Below are 15,097 nucleotides of genomic sequence, written 5' to 3'. Positions count from 1 at the left end.
ATGCTATACTCTGCTCATTTCATATGCCTTATCCCTGCTTGTCTTTGCAAAGATGAATGTGTTCATATCTAAATACAATCTCTTGCTAACAATGATGTACTGAAAAAAAAAAAGACAGACTGCTGTTACAATTACATCCCCATGGTAACAAAAATGGTACATCATGAGCCTCTCACACATATTTATAATCTCAACTTCTTTTTCCTGGAGCTTGTAGAAAGCCACTTCTCCAGCCCACTGCCAGGACAAAGCCCTAGTGCAGCCAATGGCAGCACAACTCTCAGACCTAACAGAGCATACCTGGGACACAAAGACCTTCCTACATCCTAAGAAGGCTCCTCACCAGATGCTCTACTCAGAGTTAAGGTCACTCTTTTATGCTCTTTCTGCAGCAGTTTTTTGCTATGATGGATTTGCATCTATCTGGGGAGACCTCTGTGTGTGGTCTGAGCAAACTGCCTTTCTGTTAAGGCAATATAAAGAAACTGGGGAGAAAGCAAATGCTTTTTGCAAAAGCATGTAAGATGAGTTGGTGTGGAGAAAATGCTGACCTTTTCCAGACACAAACAGCACAAGTAAAAAAAAACAAAACAAAACAAAACAAAACAAAACAACTCCCCTCAGAGTTCACCTGAACTAGGTTAAGCAAAGTAATCAGACTCCTTATCTCATAGGCCAAAATCAACCTTAATCCAGTTAAAATTCAGACTGTATTTTTCTATTTTTTAAGAAAAAAAAAAAGATTAAAAAAGCCAAAAATGAACATCTACTATCCCAGCAGCACAGAATGCTCTAGCAATATTTTAGCATTTCAACTTCAGAAACGTTTCAACTTTCTCAGAACTTCAGCTCTAAGCAGTAGCATACTTGTCTGTTGTATTCAGGTTTACTGTCTCACTGTTTTGTTTCACTCCATGTACACCTGAACAGTGCACGGGGCAGAGGAACTCCAGGCTTCAATATCCGTGCAGAACATATCTGAAAATCCCCAATTTTTTCAGACTTCCACATAGGTGAAACTTTACAGTTACTAAAGTTTGAATTGTAGCTATGTGTAAGCTCATAGTAAACCCTGTATTAAATATGTACTGGATCAAGTGTTAAATACAGACCAAGACTGTAAACTAGGGCAGCTGTCCACCACTCACACCTGGAGCTTTTCCTCCTCTCCCATTCCCTCCCTCCCAGCTGCTGGATGCTTTTCCTCAGGAGTGTGGCTGAGTGACTTGCAGAGCATCCTCCTGCATTTTCTATGCCATGGACCCTGGAGCTTGCTGTGGCTCAAGCACAGCCTCTGCACCCAGCACCAGGGGCCAATTTCCATTCACACTGAGCTCACACTGCTCTGCCCAGCCTGGCCCTTCTCTTGCTAGAGAGGCACAATTTTCCTTGTGTTTAATTTGCTGAAAATAATGTGCTTGTAGGTTAGAGGGAAGATATATAAAGCAATATTTTAAAAATCCATTTGTTGATTTTCTACTCATATTTTCACATTTTTAATAATTTAATTAACAAAAACCCCACAAGAGAATAAATAGTCTGAACAATTTCATGTTTTCTCGATGGGACATGTTTACAAACTATCAAGACAGGAAAATGCTCAATAAACACTAAGCAGCATATTCTATAAAGTAATTTTAAAAATGGCATGACATGTGTATACATAGGCCAGCCTGGAGGAGTGCATTTCAAAGGAAAATGATATAAGAAGGCTTTGAAATTAAGCTTCTGTATACTGAACTTTAAACATTACAGGCTAGTTAAGGAAACATTTATGAAGATAGGACATATTTTGAAGGTGAGAAGCTGCACAAACTTGAAGTAACAACACCAACAGAGCACTCTGCTAAGGAGAGATAACTTGAGCTGGAATGTTTGGTTGATCCAGCATTATTTCTACTAAGTGGGGCTCACTCCTTGATTTATAGAAGAAACAGTTTAGTAAATATGGCCAGGCAGATGCATTACTGAAAGTAGGACACAGTTCCAAAACAAAACAAAAAATAAATAGAATGAGGGTGCAGATTCAGACTTTAATCCCACCTGTCCCATGTAGGAAACTTCACTGGGTTAACAATGGCCCTCTCCTACAAATATTTTAGGTTTGTTTATAAAATTGAGCCTACACATACAACAGTCATTAGCCCTAACACTCTGCTTTCAGCTTTTTCACAGAGTCTTCCACTGCATTCTCTTTTCCTGCTGTACATTCTAGCCTTGGTTCTTGTTCAGATCTGCCACACCACTCACAGAATGCAGACAGGAAACAGAGGAACTGTCACTGCATCTGGTACTGCCACTCTGCCCTTCAGGGTTATGGAACATGCTTAGGACAGCAGGCTGAGTTGAGAATATGCCTGGCATGGTTTAACCCCAACCAGAAACTACAACACTGCAGGCAGTTGCTCACTCAGGCCCCTCCCCTGGTGGGGAGGAGAATCAGAAAAGAAAAGGTAAAACACCTGGGCTGAAATAAGAACAACTGAAAAAGTGAAACCAGCCCAAACCAGGAAAATGCTAAAGATGAGAGGACTTCAATAACTTTAGTCACTGTATCACAAATTAATGGGAGGAGGAGGTGTTCATAGAGGGAAACTCTACCTGTTTCCCATATGTAACAATTACCAGTTGTAATTACAATTATCTCACCCCCAGTATAGCCCATTTATTGCCTTATTCCTCATTAAATTTACAGTCCAAAGTCAGCCTTCCTAAAAAATCAAAATGGATAATGGCAGCAATCTGTGCCAGGCTGTGTTATCTCTATCAACAAAACTCCACTTTTCCCAGTCAGGAGCAATTCTCCTGAGCCATTATTTATTTCGAAGACCTCCAGCATGCAGACTGCATGAAGAGCCATTTGTATGCCATCCATCAAATCTAATAAACCTAAGAGCTCAGTGGAAGAGAAGTTTTCAAATTTCATTTTAATTAACTTCTCACATTTTGGTTGACCTTTATAGTTTAATTCTTTGATTTAAAAAAGCTAGAAAAAATTAAATCAAAGACTAAGAAGCACACCAGTTAATGAAGATATTTTCAGGCTGGGTTTTGGAGATTTCACTATGAAGCTTACCTTAATGCTACAGGAGATACTTAACTAAATCCTGAGCACAGCTGCAATTATCCCTAAAGGTCTGAAGGAGCCAGAATCTGAGCCAGTGGTGAGAGACAGGCAGGTATCATCCTAACTGAAGGTGCCTCGGGCTAAATTTGCTTTGCAGTGGAATGTGGGAAAGGAGGTGATGTCCTAAACATCTTCATCTTTCGGCAACATCACTAGTTAGGGGCCAGCTTCCAGGGGATTCTTGGCACCAACAGAATCAGGGCAAATCAGCAGCTGATGTAAAGGAAGTGGCCCTCGTTTTACATTAACATCCCAAGGCCAGGTCACGCAGAACTGGCAAAGCAGCCTGACTGCGCTGTTCAACTCTGGCTGAACAACAGTTTGCAACAGTTGCTGTAGTTTTGAAGGAGCCTCGCTCTCCCAGCAGGAGGCTGCACCACTACAAGGTTAAATCATAAACGCCAGAGCTCTGCTTCTATACAAAAATGTCATTGGTATGGCAGAAGTCAAAACACCAAATAAAAATGTGTTTAAGTTTAGAATGGTCTCAAAAATGTGGTGCAACAGTGAAAATTTATATTTTTCATTTCTGACATTTTATTGAACATTTTTCTGTCTTTTACAGCTATTTTTAAGAAATCAGAAACATTCTGTTGTCTGTTCCTGATGTTGAATCTCACATGCCGGATCATGGAATATTATTAACATTATTTATGCAGTGGTAATAACTGTTTACACAGCATTTTCTGCTTAATTGGGAATATGTGCTGTAAGCTGAGTAAAAACCATTTTACTGTATAAAAAGGTCTATTGCTGACCACTGGAGAAGTGAAGGGTAATTGCACTGGCCTATTCCTTTCATGGTAAAAAGCAAGTCAGGTGGGAAAGAGGCATCAGGAATTCCAATCTTTTATGTCACAAATCATGTACACTGGCTTTTTCTTCATCTTTATTTTGCTTTAACAACCTTTTTCACATTGACAACTCTTTGTTTGGCTTTTTATTCATATACAAACCTCCCCACACTTTTTAATTCCCTCTACTACATTCTTCAAGATCAACACTGGCTGCAGCTCCAGCCCACACCTATGGGGGATTAGGGGTAGTCCTTGGCCAGCAGCTGCAGTCTTCATTTCAGTGTCCCTGCAGAAGCACCAGGATGGCTTTTTTAAGTAACTGATTTTTATCCTCACCACTGAGATAGCAAAATTCAATTTTGTCTTCATGACTAAGAAGCCCTGAGCCACCTTTAATAGAAAAGTTTTGGCACATGGAGAGGATATTTGCAATAGACCCCCACACTGATTTAGTGTGGGAAGATGGAGAGATCACCACGGTGCTCTCAGGGCTGCAGATGAGTGGAGCTGGAGCACACTCTGCTCTGGCCTCTCCTGCAGGTTGGCCACACAGGGAGCTGCTGTGCACCAGCACCACTGGCAGGGATGGAAGTGCAGCCCTTTCACTACTCTCAATGACTTTTGAGGATCTTGGATTCATCCTGCCATTATGGCTGAAGTATGGACATAGCACCAATCTTTTGTCACCTGGCCAGTTTATGAGTGCTTAACACCCCCTCCAGCCTATCCTCTCAGTACTAAGCCTGTAGGAATTCAGGCTTTTTCAGCTGATACAGTTTAGTGAGCTCAGTGCATGACCCTAGAAAGGAACGGGAAGAAAACCCCAAGCTATGTGAGGCAAAAATTAAACATAACAGGATTTTAAATGATGGGGGGAAATGTCATTAGGCACAGGTAATTTGACACTGTGGATCAGAAGATGTTGAGAATGTTCAATGAGCAAGTGCTGAGACAATAAGAGCTAATGAACTGACTAACCTGCTGGTTAGTCACTTAACAAAAGTGAAAATCAGTAAAGAAAGTGTCTTGCATGTTTCTCACTGGCTGTCAGAGTGTTGTTAACTTCAGACTACAGTTATTGGCTTCAGTTTTGCTAGAGGGTACCAATCAGGAACACAGTATTATGGACATCAACAAGTGATGTCTTAAAATGTTCTTATAAAGTCTTTGTTAAGGTTGAAAGTAATTTAAGCCCAGTTCAAAGAGCCATAACTTTTTCTGTAATTCAACCACATAGCCATAAAGAATCTACATTGAATCTACATTCCCTGGGAAGTATGTGTTTCTTGCTAGGTGCTGCACATCACTGCATGCCACTCTCTAGGCATGCAGTTTTATTTTTGTTCTTTTTCCCCTTGCAGTTGCCAAGTAGCTTTTCTACTGTGGATGCTAAATGTGCTGAAATCAGTTTGAAAGTCTACAGATGTCGTTACAGAGTTTATAATGTCCAGGCTAATACCTTTCACAAAGCATTATCAAGTTTCTCTCTCTTTTATGTATTCTGACAAACACAGGGTAAGGGAAGGATAATTTGAGGCTCTGGTAACTGTGTTTCCAAAGGTGATCAGTCTGATGGATTATATAAATTTAAAAACTAGACAAAACCTGGCGTGGGAACTGGAAGAATGGAGACAGTGCAATTTCCTTCAAAGACTTGCAGAAGTTATTACCTCTACCTTCAAAAATGAATCAAGGACTATTCAAGTCTCCTGATGTCAGCTACTTTCCCTTCATTAACTGCTCTGCCACAAAATAACATGACAAGCAGTCCAGTAGCAATTTCCCATCTGTCCTCTCTGCAGTTATGGATACAGATGACCAAAGCAGCCTCCACCCACCTCCCACTGTGCCAAGGAAACCTAACTCTCCATTAGCAGGGCTACTTGGCCAGTACTGTCTGAATAGCAAGTAACTTAAAGCAGCTGGTTTGGAGGAAAAACCACACCAATCCCAACAGCATGATACAGTGTCTGGTCTCACTCTCTATTGGGAAGATTCTCCAACAACTCAGATTATACTGTGAAGTCAATTTTCTTTCCTCCTTTATAGCAGAAAAGTTTTTGTGTTCAAAACACAAAGTGTTCTGTAAGTGTTTACAAAATGAAGTGACAAAAACTGGTGAAGTTCTTTGAAGCATTTCAAGCCCACCCATCATTTTACAGGGAGGTACTGCACAACTCTGTTGAAAAGAGTGTTAATGTAGTTTTCTGTAAAGCATTTAAAACAGTGTCCAAAAAACTCTTCTAAGCAGGGAGAAACCCTGCAGGATGTCTCCTGCCCCACCTTTTACCAGCTTCACTTGGGGCCACAGAGAGTGACAAACCCTCTAAAATCAGAACCTTTCCTCTAGTGATGGATGAGTCAATCCAATAATGACTAAAATATTGAAAATGGTTTGCTCCGACAAACAGTATTAAAAACTCAAAACACTGCTATAAACCAACCCTCAGCAGGCAGTAAAGGTTTTATATCTGAGGAGCAATGGTAGGATTTATGATTCAAACACTGATGGAACCTTAAATATAGTGATCCAAGTGGAAAATATTCAGTTCATATGTTACCCTCTTTCAGGCTCTAAATGCTTCAAATAACAGAAAGAAATACCATGAAAACAGCACAGGCCATCTTCACTCAGGGCTTGCCTTCACAGTACAAGTCACATTTGAGTCAGTGCTCTCAGAATAGGCTCTTTGAGCTAGGTTTGAGTGAAAGATCACACTTCAGAATAACTCTTAGCTTTCAGAATATGCTTGCAGAGTGTCCTGCATGCCAACCTGTGATGGCTCTGCCATGTGCCTGGCACTGGCAGGCAGCTGAATCATGCTGCCAGCAGTACAGCTGATTTAAAAGTCTGCTGTCCCCCTCAGCTCTGCTACTTTGAGTGCTCAGTGGCAGCTCTCTGGCCTGGGTCTGTGATCTGCATTGATGGTAGAGTTCCTTCCTGCTACTCCTAAAATAGTTGCCATGCCTGTGCTGGGGGCTCAGGCCCTCCCATGGCACAGCATCAGCAACACTCCAGCTTCAGTACAATCCCTTTCTTGCTGCTGAAAAGGACTTTTTAAAACATCACTAATTTAAAGCTGGAGCCATTCATGTGTAGAAAGAGATCACACTGGGAATAAAATGAGAGTTTAACTCAGGATTTAACCATGCAGAAGTACATGCCATTCAGCTAATAGTCCTGAAACAAGCTTCCTGCAACATAATGGATTCTGAATTGCCCTGCACCTCTGAGTAGCCAGTTATACCTGTGCAGAGAAACCACCCAGCAGTGGTGCTCTCAGCTTTGCTCAGGTGCTGAGCCAGGACAATGCATTATAGGAACTTCTCATGTTCATAGAACACAGTTCTGTGTTCTGAAAGCAAACAGAGCTTTCAGAAGATGTTATTTTGGAGGACAAGTTATCATTGGCAGTATTTCCATCTCATGTAAAATTGCCTATGATGAATAGAAACATGTAGATTTTACACGCCCTGAACTGGCAACCCTTCTCAACAGACTTTAGTTCATGGTGATATGATCTCTTAAAGATTGTTTCTTCCTTCATGAATTAAAGATCCCATACAAACTAGTTTTGTAGTGCTCTAACACTGTAAACAAGCTGAGAGAGGTTCCAAATTAACGTTTGTGGCGCTAGAGAATAACAGCTACTAGTGCAAGTTAATTACTGCTTTGCCTGGCTGACATCTTCAGCAATGCCTTCACCATGCAGATTCAGTGGAGCTTTATAATGGATTTCTGAAACCAAGCACTTAGAGACCTGTTTCCCCAGGATGCCATTTAAATGAGTTGTCCACTTGAAATAGTTTTGAAAAAGGTTCATGGAGGTGATGAAGCAGAAAATAGAGAGGAAAAGTGCTCAATGACTAACTGTGGTCTGTGATTATTCATATGTTTTATGCTTTTTGTTTTAAAGCAAGGTAGGAGTGTGCATGATGGTAGACTTTACTCATGCACATTGTCATCTTTATTTAAAATGTTTCTATTTGTATGTCTTACATTTAGTTGTGATTACACACAGCCTAATAACACTGTCATACATTTACTGATGCTGCTCCTCAAAAGGTTTCTCTTGCTTTAAAAATGCCATTGTCCCTTGCAGGATACTTGATTTTATATGCTCTGTAACTTCCTACTAATGTGCTGATCTAAAATGTTTGCAATGAAAGGTCTTTCAGGAGTCCTTTTTGGTTAGTAGTTCACAAAACAAGAACAGAAGAGGAAAATTTACCTTTAGTAAATTGTGTTATTAAAAAGGGTTTTTTAATTGTATGAAATATGATTAAACATTTTTGTCCGCAACTTCAGCATTAACATTAAGATGCCTGCTGTGTCACCTGAACTTACATCAGTCACAGGAGTGCAGGGGAAATGCCTTCAAGGAATAATAATATTCTGCCCTGGCAACAGTCTTCTGGTAAAGCTGATGCAGCACTTTTTGTCAGTTCCACTGACACAAGTGGTGCCACTTGCCTGTTAAGAAGCTCCTCAGAATGGCCTCAACACCCCTCATCTGAGCTTAGCCCCATTTGAGCGTAGCCACACTTTGCTCATTGTTCTTTCTACTGCTGGATAAGGTTAATTAGTGAGAGGGCTGCTCCTAAGAAAGGTGGTACAGGCAGCCTTGCTGTAATCTGCCTTGCCTTTGGAGGCTCTTTATTAAAGAAGGAGCCCCAGGGAAGAGTCTGGCAGAAGGATACCCCCAGGAAACAGTTAGACCAATTGTGGTAATGCTAAATTGAAATTAAAAAGATCCTTCCATGAAATGAAAACTTCCATTCCAATAAGTGAGTGGCAGTGGTTCCCATTGCTTTGAAAGGTACTTTAGCATAACTGGTTATTTTATAGTAGTCAAATGTATTTAATGGTATTATTTTATCTCTATGGTACTAAGCTGTGGTTTGTTTTCTTCTTCCTCTCCTCCTTCCCTCCAGGATGAAAAGAATCAAGTATTAACCACGAATATTTGGCTACAAATGGTAAGTTTTGAAACAAAGTATGTTTGTTTTTCCCCTTCAGCCTTAGAGTTTAATCTGGTGAGGGGTTTGAATTTTAGAAAACTTTCAGGTCTGTAGAGAAAATATAAGTTGACTCACAATTCCATGACAGATTTTCTTTGCTACCACTAGATACCACAGCAGACAACTTTGTCCTCATTAACTCATGGCCAACATTTCTGGGTAGGAGTCAATTTTTATTCACTTTTTAATAAATGGAAGAGATAATAGACAATTCAAAAACTTTGTGAGAGTATTTTAAAATCGTTTTCTCTGAAAGGTTACATTATGACTCAGAATTAACAAGGTGCTTCTTAGCATGCTGACTCCTGTGGAGTCCTAGTGCATCCACAAACATTTCTACCATAAGTTTGTCTTAAGCTCTGCAAAGACGGTGATGTGGCGTTTTCTCCATCTACAGCAGCATGGATGAGAATTTGCCATTAGTTGAATTCCCATCAGTACTACAGAAACCAAACTGTTTGGGTTAGGTAAAGGAAGTTACAGAAGATTTCTGTTATTCCAGACAATCACATGGCTTTTTGCACGAACTTTACGCCTTTCAGTTTCTTGTTCATTCAGTTTAAAGGCATTATTTTTTCTTTTATTGTTACATTTTAGATAGAGCACCTCACTTGCCCTGGGGTAGGCCTCGGGAAACAAAGGAAAGACTATTCTGATGACCTGTAAGAATAGCATGGCTATTCCATATATTCACAAAGAAAATCTGACATGGAAGAAGCACTCAACTCATGCTTTTTTACAGGCCTGTTGTACAGCAAAATTAAAACTGTCAAATATAATATGTTTTTGGCTTTTACCTACAAAGACCATAGCTCCTATGATTTCTTACCAGTAAAAGAGACAATAATTCATACTCAAGAGGCTGTAATTTATTTTTCTTCTCTTTTATCTCACAGCATCCTTATCCTTTTGAGTTTGTTTTTTTTTTCCCTTTAGGAAATTTTTGATTATATTATACATTCTGTATTTCTTTTGATTTATTCACTTTTGCACATTAAGACTGCAATGAACAGATCACTTGGTTACTACCAAAAAATGTAGCCACTCCTCATGCTTGTGTAGACATAAAAATAAAAGTGTTTGCAAATCAGCTGTCTATTAATGATGTTCTAGACAGATTCAAAGCAAAGCTTAAGGCAAACATATGTCATTCTATTATTCTAAATGATCTACGTTTTTCCCTGAAATCCCTCTCCATTGCATTCCTTGATATATATGTCTGTATAAGCAGCAATGTATCTAAAATGTATTTTGATACAATGTATCTTAAATGTATTTTATATAATTATCCCCAAAATACTTAAATACAAAAAATAACTCGAGAGAAAGGGCAATATAAATCTAGTATTTATACATGCAGATTATTTCATCCAACCACTTTGGTGGCATATCCATGGCAATACCGTTCAGCATCAAAAATCTAAAACTTGATCTAAGTTATAGCAGGAGCCTCGCTTAATCACACAGATTGGAACTAACCAAAGCACCCTGAGCTCTTTGCTATTTTAATCCAAATTAAAGGTGCTTCAGCTCCTTCAGCTCTAAAGTTAAAGCAAAATGAAGCAGATCATGCCCTGCTGGATGGGTGAGCACTTTGTACACAGGGCTAACAGAGCAACCATAACATCGGCTTAACATTATCTCGAATGCAGCCTTGAATATTAAGTTCTCTGTTGTCCTCGGCCTGTCTTTACGTCATTCAGCATCACCCTGTGCTACAGTGTTGTGGCCATGGTAACTCCTAACGTAAGCTGGGATGGGAAATGATTGGATATATTGATATCCAGGATGCCTTCAGCTGGCAGTGAATGCAGCCTGCCAGTCCTGGCTCTGCCACCACGAGTGTGAGTGACCTGCTCTAGCAGCTCCTGAGGATGAGTCACCCAAAGCCACAAGAGCCAAGGCTTTCAGTGACTTAAACCCACCCAGCTTATTTGCTTACATTGCTGGCCTTTGGAAAAAACAGATGTATCCTGGCATCTCAGGACTTCTACATTACACAAAGATGAAGTGGTAAAAAAATTACAGCGACATTTGTCAACCAAGAAGTTAATGTAAAACAGTTTACTGTAAAAAGCATGTAAACTTCTGAAAAAATATGAGAAGCAGTTGATCAGCTTACAGAAGCTGTGTATAGATGGCTGTGAAACCAAGAATTATGAACAGAGCCAAATAATTGAAGATTTCCATAAAAAAGGATTATCTGTAGCTAAAGGAACAAAGAGTGCATGACTCAGATCTTTTGTCCGGTTTTGCTACAAACTCATTGTAAAAAATCATGAGATAAATATAGAAGCACAGGCCAAGAATAAATATAGTAAACACTTCAGAAAAGCTGAATGATGAATGCTATTAGTTGTGTTGAATGCATCAAAATGGTCATTTATGCTGTTGTAAAGGTACGAGAATGTATTTGAGTACCTGCAGCATGAGGTTAACTGCCTCAAATCAAAACTTGCCTGTGACAGTAATACAAGGAATTACATAGATCACTTTGATGTGAATATCCCATGAGAATGACCAGTAACATTTACCTCCACAATACCCACTGGCAATTTTTCCTGACCTTAATGTCTGTCAAACATTTTGACAAGGACCACTAGACTGAAGGGGTAAATGTTGTACATTTACTCACCCATTTAAAAGTTTACATTTAAGAAATTAACATTTGGCATTGCAACAGCTTGGTAAATCTGGACAAGTCCTCACTCTAAGTTACTTGCCTACAGCCAAGTGAAGTTAATGTAAACAACATAATAATGGAGATACAGAGAAGTGCATTATAATGAAGTATAGACAGAGAAAATTTGGTAAATTTTGTAAAATGAATTGAACTTTATTCCTTATACCCTTGGTGCTCAATAGAAACCACCCTAGTATCGTGACAAGTCATTTGCATAGTAAGGAGTGATGTATAACCTCAATTTCATGAAAATACAGCAGCTCATGCTGCTATTTCCTTGGAGTGCAGGAGGCAAGCAGCTTGCTGGGGCTGCCACAGTGCTCAGCTGGCTGCAGTCTGGGGCTCTGCTCCACCATATGTTTCAATGCAGAGTGTGGGATTTAGCAGTACTGAGCTCAGATCAAAGCCCTGCTGGTGCAACTGTGCCAGCCTGCCTGTGCCAGCCTGCCTGTGCCAGCAGCCAGGCCTGGGCTGAAAGGAGCACAGGCAGCCCCAGGGCAGGAAGTGCCAGCCAGGGAGGAAACTTGTGGGACTGAGCAGTGCTATGGAGCAGCTGCCTCAGAGGTTGCCCAATGCCAGGCCCCAGGACAGCCAAGACCTTCTGCTGGCATTACCCTTGTGCCATCCCAGTCATCTTCTGTGAATGCTAGCTGCTCTACCCCATGCCTATTAGCAAGGTACTACAACCTGAGAATTTCCAACCACAGCAAACAAAGTTGTCTATGAAGATAAACCTAATGGAAGTCACTGTATGAATTATAAAAGCAGTTCAATCCCAAACTGGCATCTCAGACAGTGTGAACAACAAACCACAAGCACCCCAGATCTCTTCTAGGCTGTTATGTGCACTGCAGTGTGAATTGAAAATTAGGGGTTTATGAGTTCCATTGTGCTCTAGGTGGCCTTATTCACTCTTTCCAAACATTTCAGTCCTTGAAGCTAAACAAGAGAACACCTATTGTTTCAGCCCATCCAGTCCCTAGAGAACTACAGTAAACCAGTGGATGAGATGACCTAACTTAACTTTTTGTGTGTATGGCTTAGTACTGGACAGATCATTACCTACAGTGGAATGTATCGGAATACCCGGGAGTGAAGAACGTCCGTTTTCCTGATGGACTCATTTGGAAGCCCGATATTCTTCTCTATAACAGGTAGACACACTTTTCTTTGTGTGTGTGGGGGCATGGAGGGAAGATCATAGAATTATAGACTTGCAAAATATCCCTTGAAAGCTCAACTGCTCCTGCCTTTCCTGGGAAAGGGAGTCTACATGAAGTTTTCTAGCACCCTGTCCAAACACAATGGTAAGGCAAGTAAATGACATAATCATCTCATCAAAATGCTTAGATTTTAAAATAATTTTCCAAAACTTTCTAGGTGTTTGGAATACTGGGAAATTACCAGTCTCCTGTTCACAGAAGAGAAGGACATATTTGCAAATACTTTGTGAATAACAATATTGTCCCTAACTACCATTCTAATTGAGTAGCTTCTATAAGATTGTATTTAATGGTATAGATAATGATAATTTTCTCTGAAATTTTTTGGTCTAAATGGTTACTGGTGAATTCAAATCTGATGTTTGCCTGCTTGTCAGGGTTTAGTTTAGGTTTCACTATAGACAGGAGAGGTAATTGCCAGGAAGGATCTTTGCATTTTTCCATGTCCAGTTTTAGTGTTATTCTTTCTTCCTGCTGCAAAAATAGCTGAGATATTTGCTGCTCTCCTCAAACTGTTCTGAGCTGGGCCTATTTCAGGGACAGACAGATTGCCATCAATCCACTGCAGAACCTTTGGCTGACATTGAGAGATTCTTTGGCTGTACTGTTGCATGGTAGTTCCCATTGTGGGATTTATTTAGTTCAAAAAATAAAACACTGAGAGCTGCCTATTCTATAACAAGTTGCCTTTTGCTGCAGTTGTTGTGGGCTTGTGTGCTGTTGCCCAGGTACTGGAAAGAACTTATATCTGCTCTGTACATGGAGCACTGGCTCTTCTGTGGTAGCCAGGGTACATTGCTTTGCTGCCTGTGCAGATGACATGAACCTTTTGTCTTCCTGATGGTGTTCTTTCCTTTGTTTCTCTGCCAAGTATCTCACAGGAACACACCCTGCTGTGCTTATCAACCTGATTCCCCTTCCCACTTCAGGAGCTGCTCTTTGTTGCAACAAGACCTAGAGAATAGCAGTTCCCAATGTCAGGTGCAGTTTTTGCCCCATTTGCCTTTTGGTGAGCACCTTTATGTTCAGTGTTGTAGTCACAGGTGCTGTTGCATTGTAATAATGGAATAACAGCACCAGTGGCAGCCTTTGCCAGGCACGGGGTACTTCTCTAGGGCCTGCATTGTGGCAGTGCTTGTCCCAGAGGTACAGCTAACACTGAGTGATCTCTAGCTACCTCGATTCCATAAGTGACACTGTTCTTGGGAGAATCTGACAAAAGACTCCTTCATTTCCATTGTCCTGATGAATGATACTCTGTGTATACCATAAAATTGGTACTCTACAACAGCAATTTAGTGATTTCCAAAAAATATGAGTTATGACAATATTTTTCCTCATATATATCACATACATGAGAGAGACTTGCAATGTGCTTGATGATTTAGGATTCAGTATTTAAGTATATCCAAAATGAAAGGGTAATAGTTTAGGAATTAGTCATATTAATATATGCCTACTAACTGTAGCTGGAGTGGTTTATAGAATGAGAAGGGTCACAATAACCTGGAAAACTGAAGCCACAATTTTTCTGTTAATACAGGTTTTCAAATCTTCAGATTGTTAACTATGACTCAGTCATGAAATAATTATTCTACAGTTTCTCTATTACAAACACATATTTAATCCAAAAATCTTACACAGAGTTTAGTCAGAGAGCAAAGCTATTTAAAATAAATTCTTATTCCTGTTTGAAATTACATTGGGAATATTATGATGTTCCCTTCTAGTGACATGCCATTTTGAGATAGATGCTTTCAACTTTTATGCTTCACCAGGGACATGCATCTGCAGTTACAGAGAAATTAATGAACTATAAATTCACTTTCCATTTTAATGAATGCACGTTTCACTATGTCTTGAGTTCTTACACATCTTGCTGCTGCCTAGTACAGAGAAACTGTGGCAGCTGTATTAAATTTTACATCCAGTCTATTGTGTGGAGAGCAGGGCCAGTTTACCTGTAGTTCTTCTGAGGAAAGAAAATCTAGGCCTTTGTACAAATTCCAGGATTGACTGTGTTAGTGTCATGTGGACTGTCTTCCACCTTTAACTAATTAAAAGTGTTCATTTCTGGTGGAATTATTTTCCAAATGGCCACATAGTGTTCAGTATTTAATGGAATAACAAAAATTCTGGAAAGTATATATAATTTTAAGAGTTTCATTTTTCCAGTTTTATAAACAGGTAAAGTTCCAGTGGGATTCTATCTGCTAGGTCCAGCTTTGTCATCTCAATGTCCTGT

At 39.9% G+C, this 15,097-nt stretch overlaps 1 protein-coding gene across 1 annotated transcript in view; it reads left to right on the top strand.

Annotated features, from left to right (window-relative positions):
- The window catches only part of LOC128813355 (neuronal acetylcholine receptor subunit alpha-7), a 39,313-nt gene that overhangs the window by 10,716 nt on the left and 13,500 nt on the right, over window positions 1–15,097 (top strand). Inside the window, exons 3-4 of the mRNA XM_053988413.1 lie at window positions 8,860–8,904; window positions 12,674–12,783. Of these exons, the coding sequence (XP_053844388.1) occupies window positions 8,860–8,904; window positions 12,674–12,783 (155 nt within the window). The remainder of the gene's footprint in view (window positions 1–8,859; window positions 8,905–12,673; window positions 12,784–15,097) is intronic.

The sequence above is a fragment of the Vidua macroura genome, chromosome 12 (assembly GCF_024509145.1).
Source record: "Vidua macroura isolate BioBank_ID:100142 chromosome 12, ASM2450914v1, whole genome shotgun sequence".
In the NCBI taxonomy this organism is placed as follows: domain Eukaryota; kingdom Metazoa; phylum Chordata; class Aves; order Passeriformes; family Viduidae; genus Vidua; species Vidua macroura.
The sequence above is the reverse complement of the archived record's forward strand: the minus strand, read 5'-3'. Positions and strand labels throughout refer to the sequence as shown.